The 17159-nt window shown below is 37.4% G+C and overlaps 1 protein-coding gene across 3 annotated transcripts; it reads left to right on the top strand.

The window, feature by feature from the left end:
- The first annotated feature begins 4938 nt into the window (after positions 1–4938).
- SYT4 (synaptotagmin 4) lies at positions 4939–16893 on the top strand. 3 transcript variants are annotated; one of them, XM_071581416.1, is made up of 5 exons: positions 4939–5532; positions 6263–6355; positions 8289–9103; positions 10671–10791; positions 13792–16893. In XM_071581416.1, exons 1-5 carry the CDS (start codon positions 5499–5501, stop codon positions 14097–14099), a joined length of 1371 nt encoding a protein of 456 aa, XP_071437517.1. In that variant the 5' UTR covers positions 4939–5498; the 3' UTR covers positions 14100–16893. The 3 variants fall into 3 exon arrangements, with proteins under 3 accessions (XP_071437517.1, XP_071437518.1, XP_071437519.1); XM_071581417.1 differs by having other exon boundaries at positions 8289–9097; XM_071581418.1 differs by lacking the exon at positions 6263–6355.
- Positions 16894–17159: the final 266 nt, after the last annotated feature.

The following is a 17159-nucleotide window of genomic DNA, read 5'->3' on the forward strand; positions in this document are numbered from 1 at the left end:
CACATGGGAATGGTAAATACAGTCCAAAAGTTGTATGCTGTTCTGCAACAGAAACTGGTGATCATGCTGAATTATTTCAAATATCACTAAACATTAAATTGTGTGAAGCTGAATTCAGTAACAATCCAGGGAGAAACAGTAAGTCTCTAAGGCCAAATAGGCAGCAGGCTGAGTCTTCAGGTGACACATCCAGGCTTGTGTGTGTGTATGACACCCAAAGACATGCCTGTACGCATTTAAGAAGTGTCAAAGGCTGATACATGAGACAGAGAGGGTTGTTAGCCCCTTTCTACTGTCTAATTTTGCAGCTAACTGAAGCAGAAATTAGGCAGAGTATGGCCACACAAATCCTTTGTAGATACTTTTGAAGTTGTTTGACTTTCACAAGCATTGAATGCTCTTCCATCCCCAAAACCAGGGATAAGTATCAGTGTTCTTGCTGAGGTTTTTATGCAAGCATGGCTGGAGGGCTTGATTTTCATATGTCCCAGATAGTATTAATTAATGTCTATACTTTGGCACCTGGCAATGACAGAACTCAAAATTATATGCTATTTTTGAAAATATGAAACTGTTTTTAAGCTCCACAGAAGCATTCTACAGAGATGGAAAGGGGCTGTTTCCCCAGCTTCACTTCATATAAATAATTGAGTTTTATTTTTAAATCTTGTTTCACTTTTGGGATGGGGGAAAACTTGCTTAGATTTTTTTTTTGGTTGGTGTAGTAGTTGCTTTGCTTTGCTTTGCTTTGCTTTGCTTTTTTTAAAGGAAGAGGATTAGGTTTTCTTCACACACAGTTTGGAACCTAAAGATTCATTTCATTTCAGTTCAGTTCATTTGTGGATGAGGGAGCCCATTTTCCAACCCCATGTTTATTTGAGGACTATCTGCTTTGTGAAGTGTACAGACTCTGTCACTAAGCAACCACATTCCTTTTTGGAGTAGCAGGAGGATTTTCTGTGCATGCATATGCACGGGTAACCTGGTTTTCAGACCACGGAAGGTCTTGTCTTGCTCTGATAGAGTCAGACAGATCATATACTGTGATATTTTTCAGAGATCAATCCATCTCAATTCAGTGCAGGCAAAATCTGAACTAGATTCTTTTGGTGCTCTGCCTCTGTGCTGGAAGTACTTGAGATCATTGTTTGCTGGGAAAAGTAAGTGAATAATGTCTGGGCAATGAGTATACTTAGTCCAAGTTTATACTGAAGAGTCTGTTGTTATCTGTGTGAAGTTTTACTGAATTATACAGGATGTTTTCCTAGAGCAGAGGAAAATATGAAGAACTGACAGCCACAAAAATAAAGAGTCATCACAGTTGCATGGGACAACTGACAAACAGTCACTTAATTGGTTTAGAAACACACAGGGTTCAGATGATGATTTTCCCTCTGCCACTTGTCAGAAGTGTAATGAAGCAGCAGTGAACTGGTTATGCATCTTTCTGTTTGTACTACCTGCGTGAGTGTACATTCTTCATCTGGTGCTGATGAGTCTAAGACGTACACTAGGTGGTGCTTGCACAACGCAGGGAGCAAACGTGTGCCTGTCTCAAGATGTGTCAGCAACTCAGTGTTCCACCTCCTCCTAAAGTATTTTCTGTGATGAGCACTCTGTTCCATTTAGTGGAGTCTTGTATTAAATATATAAAGTCCTCAAGTAACGTCAAAAAAGTTTATTTGTTATTTCACTGACCAATGCAATAAAGAGATAAAATAACTCATTTTCATAACTATGTATATGTTTACACAAGTTTATGCACATCACAGTCTTGGCAGCTCCAAATTTCTGAGGACAGAGACCTGGCATTTTCAAAGTGGGTTTTTTTTGTTTTGTTTTGTTTTGTTTTGTTTTTTAATATTGTTTTAAAGTGATACACATGCACAGAACTGAGATGAGGGAAAGGTCTCTATTATAAATTTACACAACTTAGAGTGACATTCAAGTCTTAGCTAGCCATAATTTTTTGAAAACAAGAAAACAAAATTTTAAAAAAATATATCTTCCACATTGTATCATCATTGTCCTTTAAAAGAAAAAAATAAGGAAAAAGAAAACAATGAATGCAAAAGGAAATAGATTCTGTGAACTATATAAAGACATACAAATTGTGTAAAAGCTTTTTTATATATCCTTGGAACATATGAGAAACAAAATAGAAGAAAAACTGAATCAATCATTTTTATATTTCCACATGGTCCATAAATTATTTATATTTCAGCAGAAGTCTTGTGTTTTATTCAAAAATAAAAATAAAGAGCTTCAAAAATTATTTGCAATAATTCAACTGTCAACATAATTTATATGTTCAACATATCCCTGCTCAAATAGGATAAGCACACTACCAACATATGTTACATATTGATTCTCAGTCTTTTGCTTTTGAAGTTCAGTCATGGTAACTTCTTACAATAATCTAACACTTCAGTTGAACATGGTTAACTTTAATTTTTTTTTAGTATCATGTTTATTTTGGTCATGTTTGGAGGCTCGTATACCTGGAATGCCTCAAATCAAATGTAATTACCATCAATGGATGTACATTTCGAGGAAGGCTGGAGTTTGGACAGAGAAAGGGAAGAGAATAGCATGCATGGGGGAAAGAGAACTACCAGAAAGAAGAGAGAAACTGAGCTAGAGTTACTTTGATTTGTGCCAACATATGAACCCAAAGATTCCAGATGAAATTGTGTTGCTGAAAAAAACCCCAACCAACCAACCAACCAACCAACCACCCCCAATCACCAATTTCTTCATTCTTCTAATACGTGAGTTCATTCTACTCCAGGTGTTTGTAAGATGAACAGTGGTGGCAAGTTATACTATATGCTTTATTAAATGCAATGAGATGTAAAGATTAGTGGAATGGCTGCTCCTGAAGGAGTTGTGCAGGTGCCTACCAAGACCAAGTTGTTGAAGGTGTAACAGAAGAAGATAATCATAAAAAATATTAACCAACTCTCAGGATATGTCAGGCATTTCATTCAGCTGTGTTTTGACACTTAGCTGGCATGTTGACATGAAGGCAGCCTAAGCAAGTTTGCTGATGATACTAAATTAGGAGGAGCTGTTGATTTCCTTAAAGGCAGAGGGGCCCTGTGAAGAGACCTCGACAAGTGAGAGAGATGAATAATCACCAACAATAGGAAGTTCGATAAGAGAAACTGCTGGATTCTGCACCTGGGATGGGGCAACACTGGCTGTCTGTACAGACTGGGGAATGAGAGGCTGGAAAGCAGTGCCAGGAAAGGGACCTGAGGGTCCTGTTCAGTGACCAGCTGGCCACAAGTCAGCAGTGTCCTGGCAGCCTGGAGGATAAACCCTGTTCTGAGGGACATCAGGTCCAGCATTGTTGGTCAGGCAAGGGAGGGGATTGTCCCACTCTGCTCAGCACTGGGGCAGCCTCACCTGCAATATTGGGTCAGTTTTGAACACCACAATATAGGAAGGATATGAAGCCATTAGAGAGTGTCCAAAGGAGGGCAATGAGACTGGTGAAGGGCCCTGAGGGGAAGCATGTGAGGAGCAGCTGAGGGCACTTGGCGTGTTCAGTTGGAAAAGAGGAGACTGATGGGAGGCCTCACTGCAGGTGCAACTTCCTGTGGAGGGGCAGAGGAGTGGCAGGCACTGATCTCTGCTCTGTGGGAACCAAGGACAGGACCTAGGGAATGGCATGAAGCTGAGTCAGAAGGCATTTATTTTGGCTATTAGGAACAGGTTCTTCACCCAGAGGGTGGCTGGGCACTGGAACAGGCTCCCCAGGACAATGGTCCCTACATCAAGCCTTCAAGAAGCATCCAGATAACAGTTCCAGGTTCACAGTGTGATTCTTAGGGTTGTCTTGCACAAGGTCAGGAGCTGAACTTTGATGATTCTTGTAGGTTCCTTCCAACTCAAGACATTCTATGATTCTATGATTCCCTACCCTTCCTATTTTAATCTTTTTTAAAAAAGAATCTCAGGAGCTTCACTAACTTCACTGCTTTAAGTGAACCAAGACCTGCTAGTTTCCAAGTGGTTGGCCATGGAGCAAGATTATGCCAGACTATAGCTGCATCTGGATTTTGTTATTTAGAAAAGCAACAACACCTGTTTTGCATTTATGTAGAATAATTAGCAGTTTGGCTCCAAAGTTGGCTGATATGCTTCCTTTTGTATCCAGGATTCAGATGCCAGGTGCTGGCTTTTGCAGCTCTGTTTCACCAGCAGGTAGCTTGGGTTATTATACGCTGTAGAAGCTCTATTTGCAGGCAGCCCTGGTTTTTGTCCTGTTTCTACCCATTCCTCCTGCCTGCCAGGCTGCCCCTGCCTCCATGCCACACTCTCAGTTCACAGTCGGAGACAGACACTTAAACTAATAAAATCTAGAAGCATCCAATCAGAGTCATGTCTTTCCTAGACCTGCTGGAAAGTCAAGAGGATTTCCAAAGTGGCGGCTGAATTTTTTTGTGGGGGTGGATGGTGGGAGGAAGCAGGGAGGAGGCAGAGGGACAAGTCACATCCGGAGTTTTCATGACTCAAATTCACTAAGTGTATCACGTTAGTCATAGGAAAAATGGGTGCTCTGCAGTTGGAGCCAAGGTATCTGGACCATCTCAGGTTGGCATCTCTTTCATGTTGTTGTAGCATGTCCAGCTGACAGTTAATTAAGCAAATAAATAGATCCCCTCCCCACCCCCTCCCCCCTCCTCCCCAGCAAGAGAGACACACCATGTATTAAAAAGATGCACTGAATCACAGACATTAGAATTTCAGTGTCTGTCCAAAGGAGGGGGTAGCTCATAACGTGCAGCAAGGCAGTTAAAATAATCAATGAGTGCGTGTTCAATCCCGAGGAACAGGGGGAGGGAGGGAGGGAAGGAGAGAGAGGGAAGAAGGGAGGGAGGGTGTGGTGGCTGGGGGGGAGGGGGAAGGCAGGGGGGAAGGGAGGCGGGAAAGGTGCTGATTTCAGCCCTGTAGCGTCAGGATTGCGTCAATTTGGGTTTCAACCACGTCTTCAGTCTCAGAGCGGAGCTACTCAGAAGACCAAAACAGGAAGGGGGTTGCAAATCAGTGTGCAAAGGGGAGGATCAAAGGCTCCCCTCCCCCTGCAGCCTTCTCCTTCACTATCCCCACTGCTCGCGTCTCGGGGTTTGGGTTTTTTTTTTGTTGTTGTTTTCTTTTTTCATTCTTTAGTATAATTTTTTTCCCTAACTGCGCTGGAAAAGACTGTTTCCCGGGCGTTGTGAAAGCCGGGGGGACAGCAAGGCACTGCGTTTGGTGCTCCGGACAGGTTTCTTGACATCCGGGGAGGCGGCTCTCGTACTCCGGACCGCGGTCCCAGCATCGCAGACAGCTGCTCCAGCACCGCGGACAGCGGCTCCAAGCCCGGGGCAGCAGCTTCAGCACCGCGTAGAGCGCCTCCAGACTTCCGGCCAGAGGCTCCAAGCCCCGGACAGCGGCTCGAAGCCCTGCGGATATAGGCTCAAGACCCGCGGACATCGCAAGCCATCAACATGGCTCCTATTGCGGACAGCCGCCAGCAGTTCGGTGAGTGCATCCCTAACCCCGATCCCCGCGCTGGGAGTCTTGGGCTCTTCCCCACCCCAGGTGAAGAGCAGCCTCTGCTGAGCCACCCAGCGCCTCCCAGCTCGCGGCTTGTTGGGAGGAACCAGGTCCCCACCTCCCAGTTCTGTTCGAACTTGTTATGTGAATTTGCTTTTTTTTCCTTCTCTCCCTCCCCTCCTCCCCACCCACCCCGGTAAAGTACCGGAAGAGATAAAGAGGTTTGTGTAGGTGCGTTTTTGGATGAGAGATTTGGGGTTGTTTTCTGTGTCTTGGTTCAAGTAGCATGACTCCAAAGTTAAATGATGTAAATGCATGCTATGCCACACAGACAATCTTTGTTCAAGCTGTTGTTGGAATAATTGCTATTCTTTTTTTTTTCTCGTTGTCGGTCAACCATTAGTAAAAGTGAAAGGTAGTCTTGCAAAAAATATTGCTAGGAAGACTAAAATACATAATTTCAGTGGTTTTAGGTGAACAGCTGCATCAGGAGCAAACTGGGTTCCTTGAGAATAGCAAAGATGAAAATAAACTTTTCAGTTTTGTTGTTTTTATGTACTGAACATAATGTGATACCAGAAGTTTCAGAAGCAGTCTGATGTGTGCATTATAAAATACATATATAAATTGCTTTACTCAGAAAAGCAGTAAGTGGAAACATTTCTGAACTCTGCTTTAAAAATATTGACTCTCATCTACATTATATTTACTTTAGCTGTGTTTTGCTTCAAAGATCATTCCACTGACTTAACTGAAGAGAATTCAGGTTTATATCAGATAACTGGAATAATAACTTCTCCCAGAATCAGTAGGTGATGCTTCCTATTAATGCACTGCTTTGAATGTTAACCAGTTGACAACAGCAAGAAATTCAAGTTTTAACATAACAAGTTGTGATTATAAAACCATCTTAATTATCATTTCATCTTCTTTGCTTTTCCACCCACTTGATATTTCTAACCTCATTTGTGACATCATGCTTGTCTAATTATTTATTTAAGAAAGATAATTAATATTTTAAACATCAAATTGATTCTACCACTGCTTTCAGTACTTGTAGAATTAAAGTAGAACACAATATCCATTACTATAAAAAATCTATCATCTCATGAGGAAGTATTGTAAAAGTGCAAATCATTCTTAAAAGCTATTAAATTATTATAATTAGTTTTCAAATACTTTTAGCCTTTTGCTTTTATAGTATGTATATTTAAATTTCTGAATGGAGTTCCTTAAACTCAAAGCCATGTGCTTAACTTGGTAAAAATACTTTTTTGGTTATATATATGGTTTCCAGTAATTTCGGTAAGTCCTTACAATTAAGTGTATAGACTGGTACAGCTTGTAGGTGTAAGGAAAGTGACACAAATATTGTCAAAAGAAATTAATAACCAGGCCTGATCCTTTCTGTGCTGGAACATTATGTCCTACTTTGTTCTGATAGTATTATTGTAGATTTATTTTTCTGAGTCATCCCACTAAAAAGCAAAGGTACAGTGGCAGTGCATATCTGTCTGGCTTTTACTTGGAGGGAGCTGATTTAGTGATATGTAATGGAGTGATAGTTTTGTTTTACTCATCCAGAACAATAATTTGTGAGAGAATCAGAACTGTTATATAATTACCTTTATGCATAAACAATGTCATCCCATTAATATTCTTCTGGACAGCCGCTGTTGTGGGGAACAAAGATTAAGCTCTGATTGTTACATTGTGGGAGGTTTAAACTCATTTGGTAATTTTACTTATGGGCAAAATTGGATTTCCAATTAGATGTGCTCATTTACCCTTCAATGCATGCTTTGAAGGGCTAATGATACTCTATATGTAAGTAATGTATCCACATGGCAATGGAGGTTGTAACACTTGATCAGGTTTCTCTTTATTCAGTTACATTATGGAATTCATATTGAGGTAGAAGAGAATTATGGTTTGGTTTTTTTCTTATATATTCCTAAGAAGTACTGACCTTTTCTGTAAACTCCACATAAGCTTTGATTCACAGTGTCTTAAATGCAAAGCTCAGGGGTTATCAATGATATACATAGCAGGAATTTTGGCTCTGAACTCACATATGACTACTTAATGTCACATCCATCTGGAAAAGACACTTGGTATATAATTATTCTAAATTTTCTTGATAGACTTCCTCTTGCAAAGTATTAAAAATCCCAGTGAAACTGTTGAGTTCTATAACCTCTAATTAAACTCACTTCTTTCAACAGATACCTCCAGGCAATTATTGGATCAGACCATAAAAAATTAATTAATTGAGTGTACAAAGTATTGTAGGAAACAGTATGAAAAGCAGATGTTGTATCTATAAGTGATGCATATTTCAAAATATGCTTTATCTAACAAAGCTCCATAAACTCAAAGCTGAAGCCTTCTGAGAGTTGATAATGCTCACAGACATATAAACTCAGAAACTACGCACAGAATGTTGAGATAGTTGAGAAAATATGAACAGTGATTATTATTAGGATGGGAATAGTATTTTCCTCTCTAACACTCCGTCTATGGAAAAATACTAGCTTAACAAGTGGCTTGGTGTGGGACTGCACTCTTATGCCTGCAGGTGGCGAGCAATATGTACAATGCAAAGCACTTTCACTCTGTCGATTCTGCTGCTGTTACCATCTCATATCAGTTTGTTTTACTAAATTATTACTTTATTAAATATCACACAGAGACTAAGGCATTGTGGCTTATGTGCTTGTTCCTATTTATTTGATTTGCAGATGAAATTCCTACTGTGGTTGGCATCTTTAGTGCTTTTGGCCTGGTCTTCTCTGTCTCCCTGTTTGCTTGGATCTGCTGCCAACGCAAATCTTCCAAATCCAATAAGACCCCTCCATATAAGTTTGTCCATGTTCTGAAGGGCGTTGATATTTATCCTGAGAATCTCAACAGCAAGAAGAAATTTGGAGCAGATGATAAAAATGAAGCAAAGAACAAATCAGCAATGCCAAAGAATTCTCTCCATCTTGACCTGGAGAAGAGAGATCTAAATGGCAACTTCCCCAAAACAACCACAAAAATGCAAAGCTCTCCAGATCTTGAAAATTCATCTCCTAAGCATTTTGCAGAAAGGAAGAAAGATTCAGTATCCCCTGACAGTTTAAAATCCATCACTTCCCTGTCATCTGAAGAGAAACAAGATAAGCTAGGAACTCTCTTTTTCTCCTTAGAGTACAACTTTGAGAAAAAGGCATTTGTAGTGAACATCAAAGAAGCTCGTGGGCTGCCAGCAATGGATGAACAGTCAATGACTTCTGATCCCTACATCAAAATGACAATCCTGCCTGAGAAAAAGCACAAGGTGAAAACTAGAGTGCTCAGAAAAACCTTGGATCCAGCTTTTGATGAGACTTTCACATTTTATGGGATCCCCTATAGCCAAATTCAAGACCTAACACTTCACTTCATGGTCTTGAGCTTTGATAGATTTTCCAGAGATGATGTCATTGGAGAAGTCCTCATTCCCCTCGCTGGAATTGAGCTCTCAGAAGGAAGGCTGCTCATGGACAGAGAGATCATCAAAAGAAATGTTAGGGTAACATATTATTTATTTAAACTTTAAAAGTGTTGTTCTGGTGTTAGCTATGATTCTTGGGTAATGCTGGAAATAAAAGTAAAGAAGCTCACCATGTGATTCATGAAGATGCTTTCATAATGGCAGTATGAGTAAGCCATTACACAAATCCAATTCAAAATAAACACCCAAAAACAAAACCAAAAAAACCAAAATAACATTGCAATGTTCATGTTGAAAGGCTGCTGATGTACTAAACTCTAATTGCATATTCATCTGGACCAGCAGGTTTGAGTAGGCTGAATTATGTTAGGTCAATTGGCCTCAATCCACGCTGATTTGCTATTACTTGCTTTTAAATGAAAGTATACAAATATTTATGTATTATTCCCTTACTCTTCCCTCTCCTTTTCTATTTGATATCATTCCATTTTAAATTTTCCTGAAGTCAATGTAAATTTTTTGTTTGAAAGACATGGGTTATGTAGCAGATTCTTAAAGAATGTAGATAGCCTTAGTTATGGAACTGGAACCTCTTAGAGATCATACTGTTGAGGCAGTAGTCTGTTCTTGCACTTTGGTGTTGTTACTACCTTCTCTCTCATGACCTGTGGCTGAGGTTGCAGCTTTACTAAAGATAGTAAGATACAAGAAAGAAGTCAAAGTCTTTCTGAAGTCAATGGCAAAACATACTGACTTCACAGGGATAAAAATATTTCACAACCTGTTGTCTCATTTCAGAATATAAGAGTCATTTACAGCTGTCACATCTGAAAGACAGAAATGCACGTGCCTCACACACACTTCTCTTAATCTCTACTAAGAAAGTGAATTGTGTATTGACTTTCAGTTTGATTGTTTTCAAAGAGCAAGCATACTGCCAAATCAAATAAATGTCTACAGAAAACATACCTATAACTAATACTTTTATTTTGCACCTCTATCACTATATTACAACAAAGATAACTATGTCACTGATCTTTTGTTGTCAACTAATTGGATTTTCTGGTAGAAAAGGTACTACCTGTTCTTGTTTCTCTTGTTTTATTTCTTTCTGTGAAATAAACTACTACTGCAAATACAAATTTAATAATCATACAGAAAATCTTTATTCTCACATTTATTTCATGTATATTATACTGCTTTAGAAAGTAACAGGAGATAAGATTTCACAAACAATTTAAATTCTTGCTGTTTAAAACATTTTCCTGAATATATTTTTATTTGTATTTATTACTTTTTTTCCCCAATATATTTACATGAAATTTTGTTTAAAGATATTTTTCTCACTTACTAGTTTGTTGTTTTGGGGTTTTTTTGCTCAGAATTTAGGATTTCAGTTCTACCCTCTGAAGATAATGATGCCATGTCAACCTATATTTTTTCTTCAGTCTAATAACAAATCATTAAAAAAAGATATATAACTACAGTAGAGGCAAAATTATATTTATCATGTTAAGCAGCACAGTTCCATGCATTGTATATTTGCAGTTTCAGAGCATACACTTATGTGACATTTCATAAATTTACTTCTGTCAATATAATTGCTTATAATTTTTTATTTTTTATTTTTTTTTACTTTCCTCAGAAATCATCTGGGCGTGGAGAATTACTGGTCTCTCTCTGTTATCAGTCCACAACAAACACACTCACTGTTGTTGTTTTAAAAGCCAGACATCTACCTAAATCTGATGTGTCAGGATTATCAGGTAATGATTTTAATAATGAGTATGCCCTAAGAATATAAAACAGAATAAGAGAAGACAGCTGAAGTGTGGCTTTTTAAAGACTAAAAACATTCCATAAATGCAGAAATGGTGTTTCCATTATGTTCGGGCTATCCATTTTATTCGTATCTAGGTCAGTGTTTTATTTCCAGGATATGTATTTTACAAATTTGTTCTTCAATCACATCAAAAAAAAGATGGCATCTATTAGGATGGGAAACCAATGAGTTTTATGATTGTCTTGAATAGAATCCACCTGCCATAAGTATGGGATATTTGCAAATACTAAAAGCTTGTATTTATGATAAAAAATCAGTTTATTTGTAGAAAATCAGTATTGACTGAGTTCATCATATGGTTTATCTCAGCTTTGCACCAAGAAAAGCAACCAGTTACATCTGTGTTGAATTTGGAACACTGAGCACTAGTTATTCTTTGGCAAAGTGAAAAGGTGAACTATGCCAGTGCTGGAGGCAGGGTGCACCACAACACCTGTGCTTTATCAGGATCCAAACTTAGGGTGCAGTAATACAGACCAGATTTTGCCCTCTCTTGTCCTTGTCTTCTGCCAGTTCTCATTCAATGGAACCTCCTTTGAAGTCAATTTTAGAACTGCATGTAGATGCACAATAACTCTAGATAACAGAGAGGCAGTATAAAATTTAATGTCCAATAAATAAGGACAAGGCTACCATACAAAACCAACACTATACTACAAAGCATATCTGCTGATGACTCTTTATAGAAGTGATAGTCTTTCATTTCAGAGGCTTTTTTGAAAGAAGCAGAAGACGATTTTGGAAAACTGAATAGTAACTACTACAACCAGTAATACTGTTTTTCTATTTCTCATGCAAAGAAATACTGCAGATTATCTAGAAATTAACTTATCCTGTATCCAGTGCATCAAAGCTATAGATAACTGTCATCAAGGTCTATTTAAATCCTCATTCTGATCTCAATTTTGTTCACATATCAGAAGTAGATAGGATATAAATTGAGCTCAACAATTTACTCCACTGAGAGCACATACAGTTTTAACAATCCGCCCCAAAGTCACACGAGATAGTGGAAGTTTCATGAAGACAGCATGACAGCAAGCTGATCTCAACAGACCAAGGCTGGCTGAGGTTTCTGCAGGAGGAATAACAGCTTGATAAAAAGAAGTCCTCCTGGTCATGGCAGCCTCCTGGCCAATACGTAAGATACAGAACACATACTTGTTTACTGCACCTCTTATGGGTAAAGTTATAAATATTTTTACTCTTTCTGCTTCACTCAGTAAAGTCTCACTAACTACAATGGCAATACAGTATTTCTACAGGCAGCCATGCTATACCTGGACACCTACTTTATTTAGACAGTTCCTCATTATCTTCTGTTTATCAATAAGTCCAGGTTAAACAGATATTTGGGTGTCAGTAGCATACTGCACTCAGGACAGTTATTTCCTCTGTGTCTTTCCCAACATTTATCTTGGATCTTGGACGAGGGGAGGATGAAATGGGTTTTCTATGAGACAAATTTACAACTGTATTATTCAAGCTCCTTGGAAAGGGAGCCTTTTTTTTTAATTCAGTAGCTGTTCCATTTTTACAGTCTCCTTGGTTTTTTTGACTGCTGGTGCTAAGATCTAATAGAGTTAATGATGTCAAGTGTAACAGTCTCACCTTATCTAGTAGCTGGTCAGAGGTAACAGTCAGATGTCCTTTAAAAAATTGAAAAACAGTATGAACCCACTGATGGATTTTAATATTTTTTAATTCTTGTATGACATATATTTATTTCAAAGCCAATATAAATTTTTATTACCTGAAGCCTTATTTTTAAAATGTTTATTATACTGATAGAATATGAAAGTGAAGAGACATTCTATTATATCCCATTCCTGATAGAATAGTATCAGTTCAAGTAAAAATACCTTTTAATCATCCAACCATGTCAAACTGATAACTTGAAGTAACATTTCTAAATACAGGTCAGTTTTAATATTAATTTTTAAAAAAACAATCTATTCAACCATTCTAGATGGTTAAATGGTGATTGCTTACACAGAATATCTATTTGTCTCCGTTCAATAGAAAAGATTTTGTACTACATCACTGCGCCATGAAAACCTGGAAACAGGCCCACATTTGCACTGAATAAATGCCAAGGTACTTGAAAGGCATGATTTTTTAAAAGTGCTATAGAATTCCTCTGAAACAAGAAATACAGCCATTATTGAAGACAATAACAAGGGAAGCTCACAACGATTGAAGAATTATGAGGAATGTAAACACACAAAGTTTGTTCACAGCAAAAAATATGGCCATTTTTCCTTTCCTTATTTAATAGAAATACAGCACAGATGTAGAGTCAACTACATATCTTAACAATAAACATACCATTGCATTTAAATTTTTGTGTCAAATTTGTTCAATCAAGGTAATTGACTTTGGTAGAACCACAGCAGAAATTTCACATCCATTCTTTCAGCAAAAGTTTATTCTTTCCTTTCTGGGGCTTTTCTTTGCATGCCTCTTATTAACTTTGATAATTATCCTCTGGCCGAACATGTGAAAAGCAGATTTGTGTTACACATAAATAGGTAATGATACATAATTATACATATATGATATACAATGATACATATTCTTCAGAAATGTGTGCACCTTCAGGTTGCCTTTGAGGGTAGTAGGCACGCCTCTAGGATTAATGGAACAGGATTTATCTCATTAAAGAGACACCTACATTTTATCACAGCCTAAACTTCACTGGCTAACTTCATCACATCTTTGGTGACCATAAGGGAGCTTTCAAGGGCTTAATTCAGATGTAAACAAAAAATTGGATGAGATGAACGATCTTTGATTACTTGAAATATCTACTCATTGTGATGTAATTACCTTGGAGAGTTAGGGAATTTATCATTAACTAGACCAAGGAATTGCTAAACAACACTGTTCAATATCTGATCTGTGCTCTTTCTTTCCATTTCAGACCCTTATGTCAAAGTGAACCTGTATCATGCTAAGAAGAGAATTTCTAAAAAGAAAACCCATGTGAAGAAGTGCACCCCCAATGCAGTGTTCAATGAATTGTTTGTCTTTGACATTCCTTGTGAGGGCCTTGATGATATCAGCATTGAGTTTCTGGTTTTAGATTCAGATAGGGGGTCAAGGAATGAGGTCATTGGCCGGTTAACCTTGGGATCTTCAGCAGAAGGAACAGGTGGTGAGCACTGGAAAGAAATTTGTGAATATCCTAGGAGACAAATTGCTAAGTGGCATATGTTATGTGATGGCTAGTGGTTTAGAAAGGGGTTGGAATTTTAGAAACTACATATATTTACATAGACAAGGAGCAGGTTTTGTTTAATTTTGTTTTGTTCTGTTTTATTTTGTTTTCCTCTTTGCTGTCTACTTACAAGCTTTTAATTACAAGGCTTTTTTCTTTTTTCTTTTTTTTTTTTTTTTGGAGGGGATGGGGGAGGGTTAGAATAAAACTGAATTGAATTATCAGAATGGAAGGTAACTAAATTTTCACAGTAAATAACAGAATTACTATTTCATTAGACTTTAACATAATGGGATCAGATTCATATTATTCTGGAGTTTCAATAGCCTGTAACTTCTGAAGTGCTATAAACTTCAATAGGAACAGACTATATTTTATGAAAAAAGTCACTAGAAACTTTATTAGTACTGTTATATAGAAGATAATCTCATTATAATATGGCATTAGCTCTGAAAAACCCCACCTATGGCTTACTGATAAGGGGATGAATCTATAAATGCCATGGGGAATGAGGGTGAGTAGGAGGGGAATTCCTTCTGCCCCTCCATGAAAAGCCTTCTTTTATGAAAATTTAATTACTATTTCTAAGTTTTGGTTACTTATACTTTGATCATCCCAAAGAATGAAGAAGTTTTCAACATTTTATTTTATCATGTGCAACTAGCTATTTTGTGTATGGAAATACTATATAATTATTTACACTTGGATTTTTAAATATATATTTATATAATTTGTTTTATTACAGTGACAAAAATAAATACTTTTTTTTTTTTGTTAAAAGGGCTCCTTTTACGGGTGACTGTACATGTTACAGTATAGCTAGAATTTGGGGTTATATATGGCTTGCATTTTTTTCCTCTAGGTAGGATTACACTTTAAGCATTTCAAGCCATAGAAAAACATTTTTGTTGAGCAGAGATAATATACAGGATATTACAGTCAACCACTTTTCACCAATCATACTTTAAGCATTCAGTAGTATTTAAAGTAACACAATTTCTTTTTTGTTTGTTTTGGTTTTGATTTTTTTTTAAGTTTTTTTCATTGAAGAATAAAAAATATAGTGAGACAGAGAACAAAACCTTATTCTCCTGTTTAACTTCCTGGATTTTAACTAATGCCATTACAGTCAGTACCAATATACAAACTTTAAAGTATTTTTAAGCTTTTGGAGAATAGGAAACCAAGTTCACATTATAATTTCTTGAGTATTATGTAAACAAAATACTTGGAAAGTGCATTTCACTTAGATTATATCAATTAATGTACATTACTGATTGTACTGAAAATTGGTGTTGGTAAGAGAAAATAACATCCTGATTTCATGTCAGTGTGACACGTCTCTATTTAAACTGTGTCAGGCTGGGGAAATATCCAGTGTAACTATAATAAGTGTACAAATAAAGCATTTAAACCTGTGAAATTTAGTCTTGGTCACACCAAATAGGTTTTTAGGTTGCCAGAACTATAGCACAACTATAAGCAGATTATTTCTTAAAGTTTGTACACTAATTTCTGATACAGAATTTTTTGCAATTAGTCCTGCTTCATTTCAATTGCAATATATATAAAGAATGATGACAGTTGTTGACATAAGAAGAGTTTAAAAAGTGGACAACCATTTTCAGTATTTTTGCATCCATCATTTTGTCATGTGTAGTCCCATTGAATCAAATAAAACTCTTTGGGAATTATGGTATTGCTCGATGTGAGTAAAGGTAATAGGATGGGCATGCCAGGTTAAAAAAAACACAAACATACATTGAATGTCAAACTACTTTCATTAAACAACAGACTTAGGTCCTATTAAAAACTATTGGGGATTTGTTGTCTACTTTACCTGTTCTCATATGGCCAAACTATGTTTGCAGGAAAGGACACTGAAATATGAAATATGCAAGTAGACAAATAGTACTGGAAGAATTCCATTGAGGCTCTTCCAGGTTTTGTGTCAGTATTTTCTCCAGTTTTTGAGAATGTGTTTGATACAACAGTGTTTATAGATTTCTGTAAAAATACATTTTCAAAATAACATAAACATGCTTTTTATGATAATGCTCAATGTAAAAATATTGCGTATTGTATGTATAAAGGAGAGGAGTCTTTCGATTATTTCTTTAGAAAGCTGATTAACTGCTTAAGGGCTAGAATTTGCCAGCCACTTTCAAGCAGAGCTAATCCAAAGCCACCAAGCAAAAGGAAAGATGCTCACAGGCTTCAGCTGGGTTTGAAGTGCAATCACAGAGCAAAACTCTTCTACTGAGTCAACCCAGCAATGTCACTGGGACCATGGATGAGGATAGAAAAGGGGATACTGTTTGATCCAATGGAGACTTGGAGAGTTTAAGTATTACACAACCAGAGCTGTTTTAATTTCCAGTAAGGAAAGAACTATACTGAAAGTGATTGCATGAAAGAGAATGGGACAGCTTGTAATTAAGAAAAAGATGGTTTTGTATATTGGCCCATAAGGAGTACATTATCACTAAAAATCAGATGTCTGGAGTCCTCTATCTCCAATGGAAACAAAATCTGACATTAAGAGGTAACAGTTTCATCTTTTCGAACTAATGCTGGGCTGTGATCATCTTTCATGTTGAATCTGAGAAGTCGTTATGATTTTTTTTTTAGTTTCTGTAGCAGCTTGAAGGTTAACATTTTTGCCAGCTAAATGGCAGTTTTTGCTGGGGATCAGGGGGCGGGAACAGAAAAGGGAAACAGAGACACTTTTATCAAATCTAAAAAATCCTGTAAATAGATTTGATAATTTCTCCCCCTTCCCCTCCTCCCCTCCCCTCCCCCCCCCCGCCCTCCCCCTCCCCTCCCCCTCCCCGCAAAGCAATGTTTAGCTTGGAAAGTTGAGTAAGGACGACTTGTAACACATTTTAAACCAGACAAGGCAGGACCGAATGTACTGAGGTGAGAAATTCTGCTGTTTTATAAAGTATTCAATTTTCATTGTGAATATCTTGAACTCTGTTAAGGATACTTTACTGTATTAAACATGTAAAAAAATGATGTTTGTCTAAGTAGCTAACAAAAATAATAACTCCTTGAATAGGAGACTATCC

The sequence above is a fragment of the Pithys albifrons genome, chromosome Z (assembly GCF_047495875.1).
Source record: "Pithys albifrons albifrons isolate INPA30051 chromosome Z, PitAlb_v1, whole genome shotgun sequence".
In the NCBI taxonomy this organism is placed as follows: domain Eukaryota; kingdom Metazoa; phylum Chordata; class Aves; order Passeriformes; family Thamnophilidae; genus Pithys; species Pithys albifrons.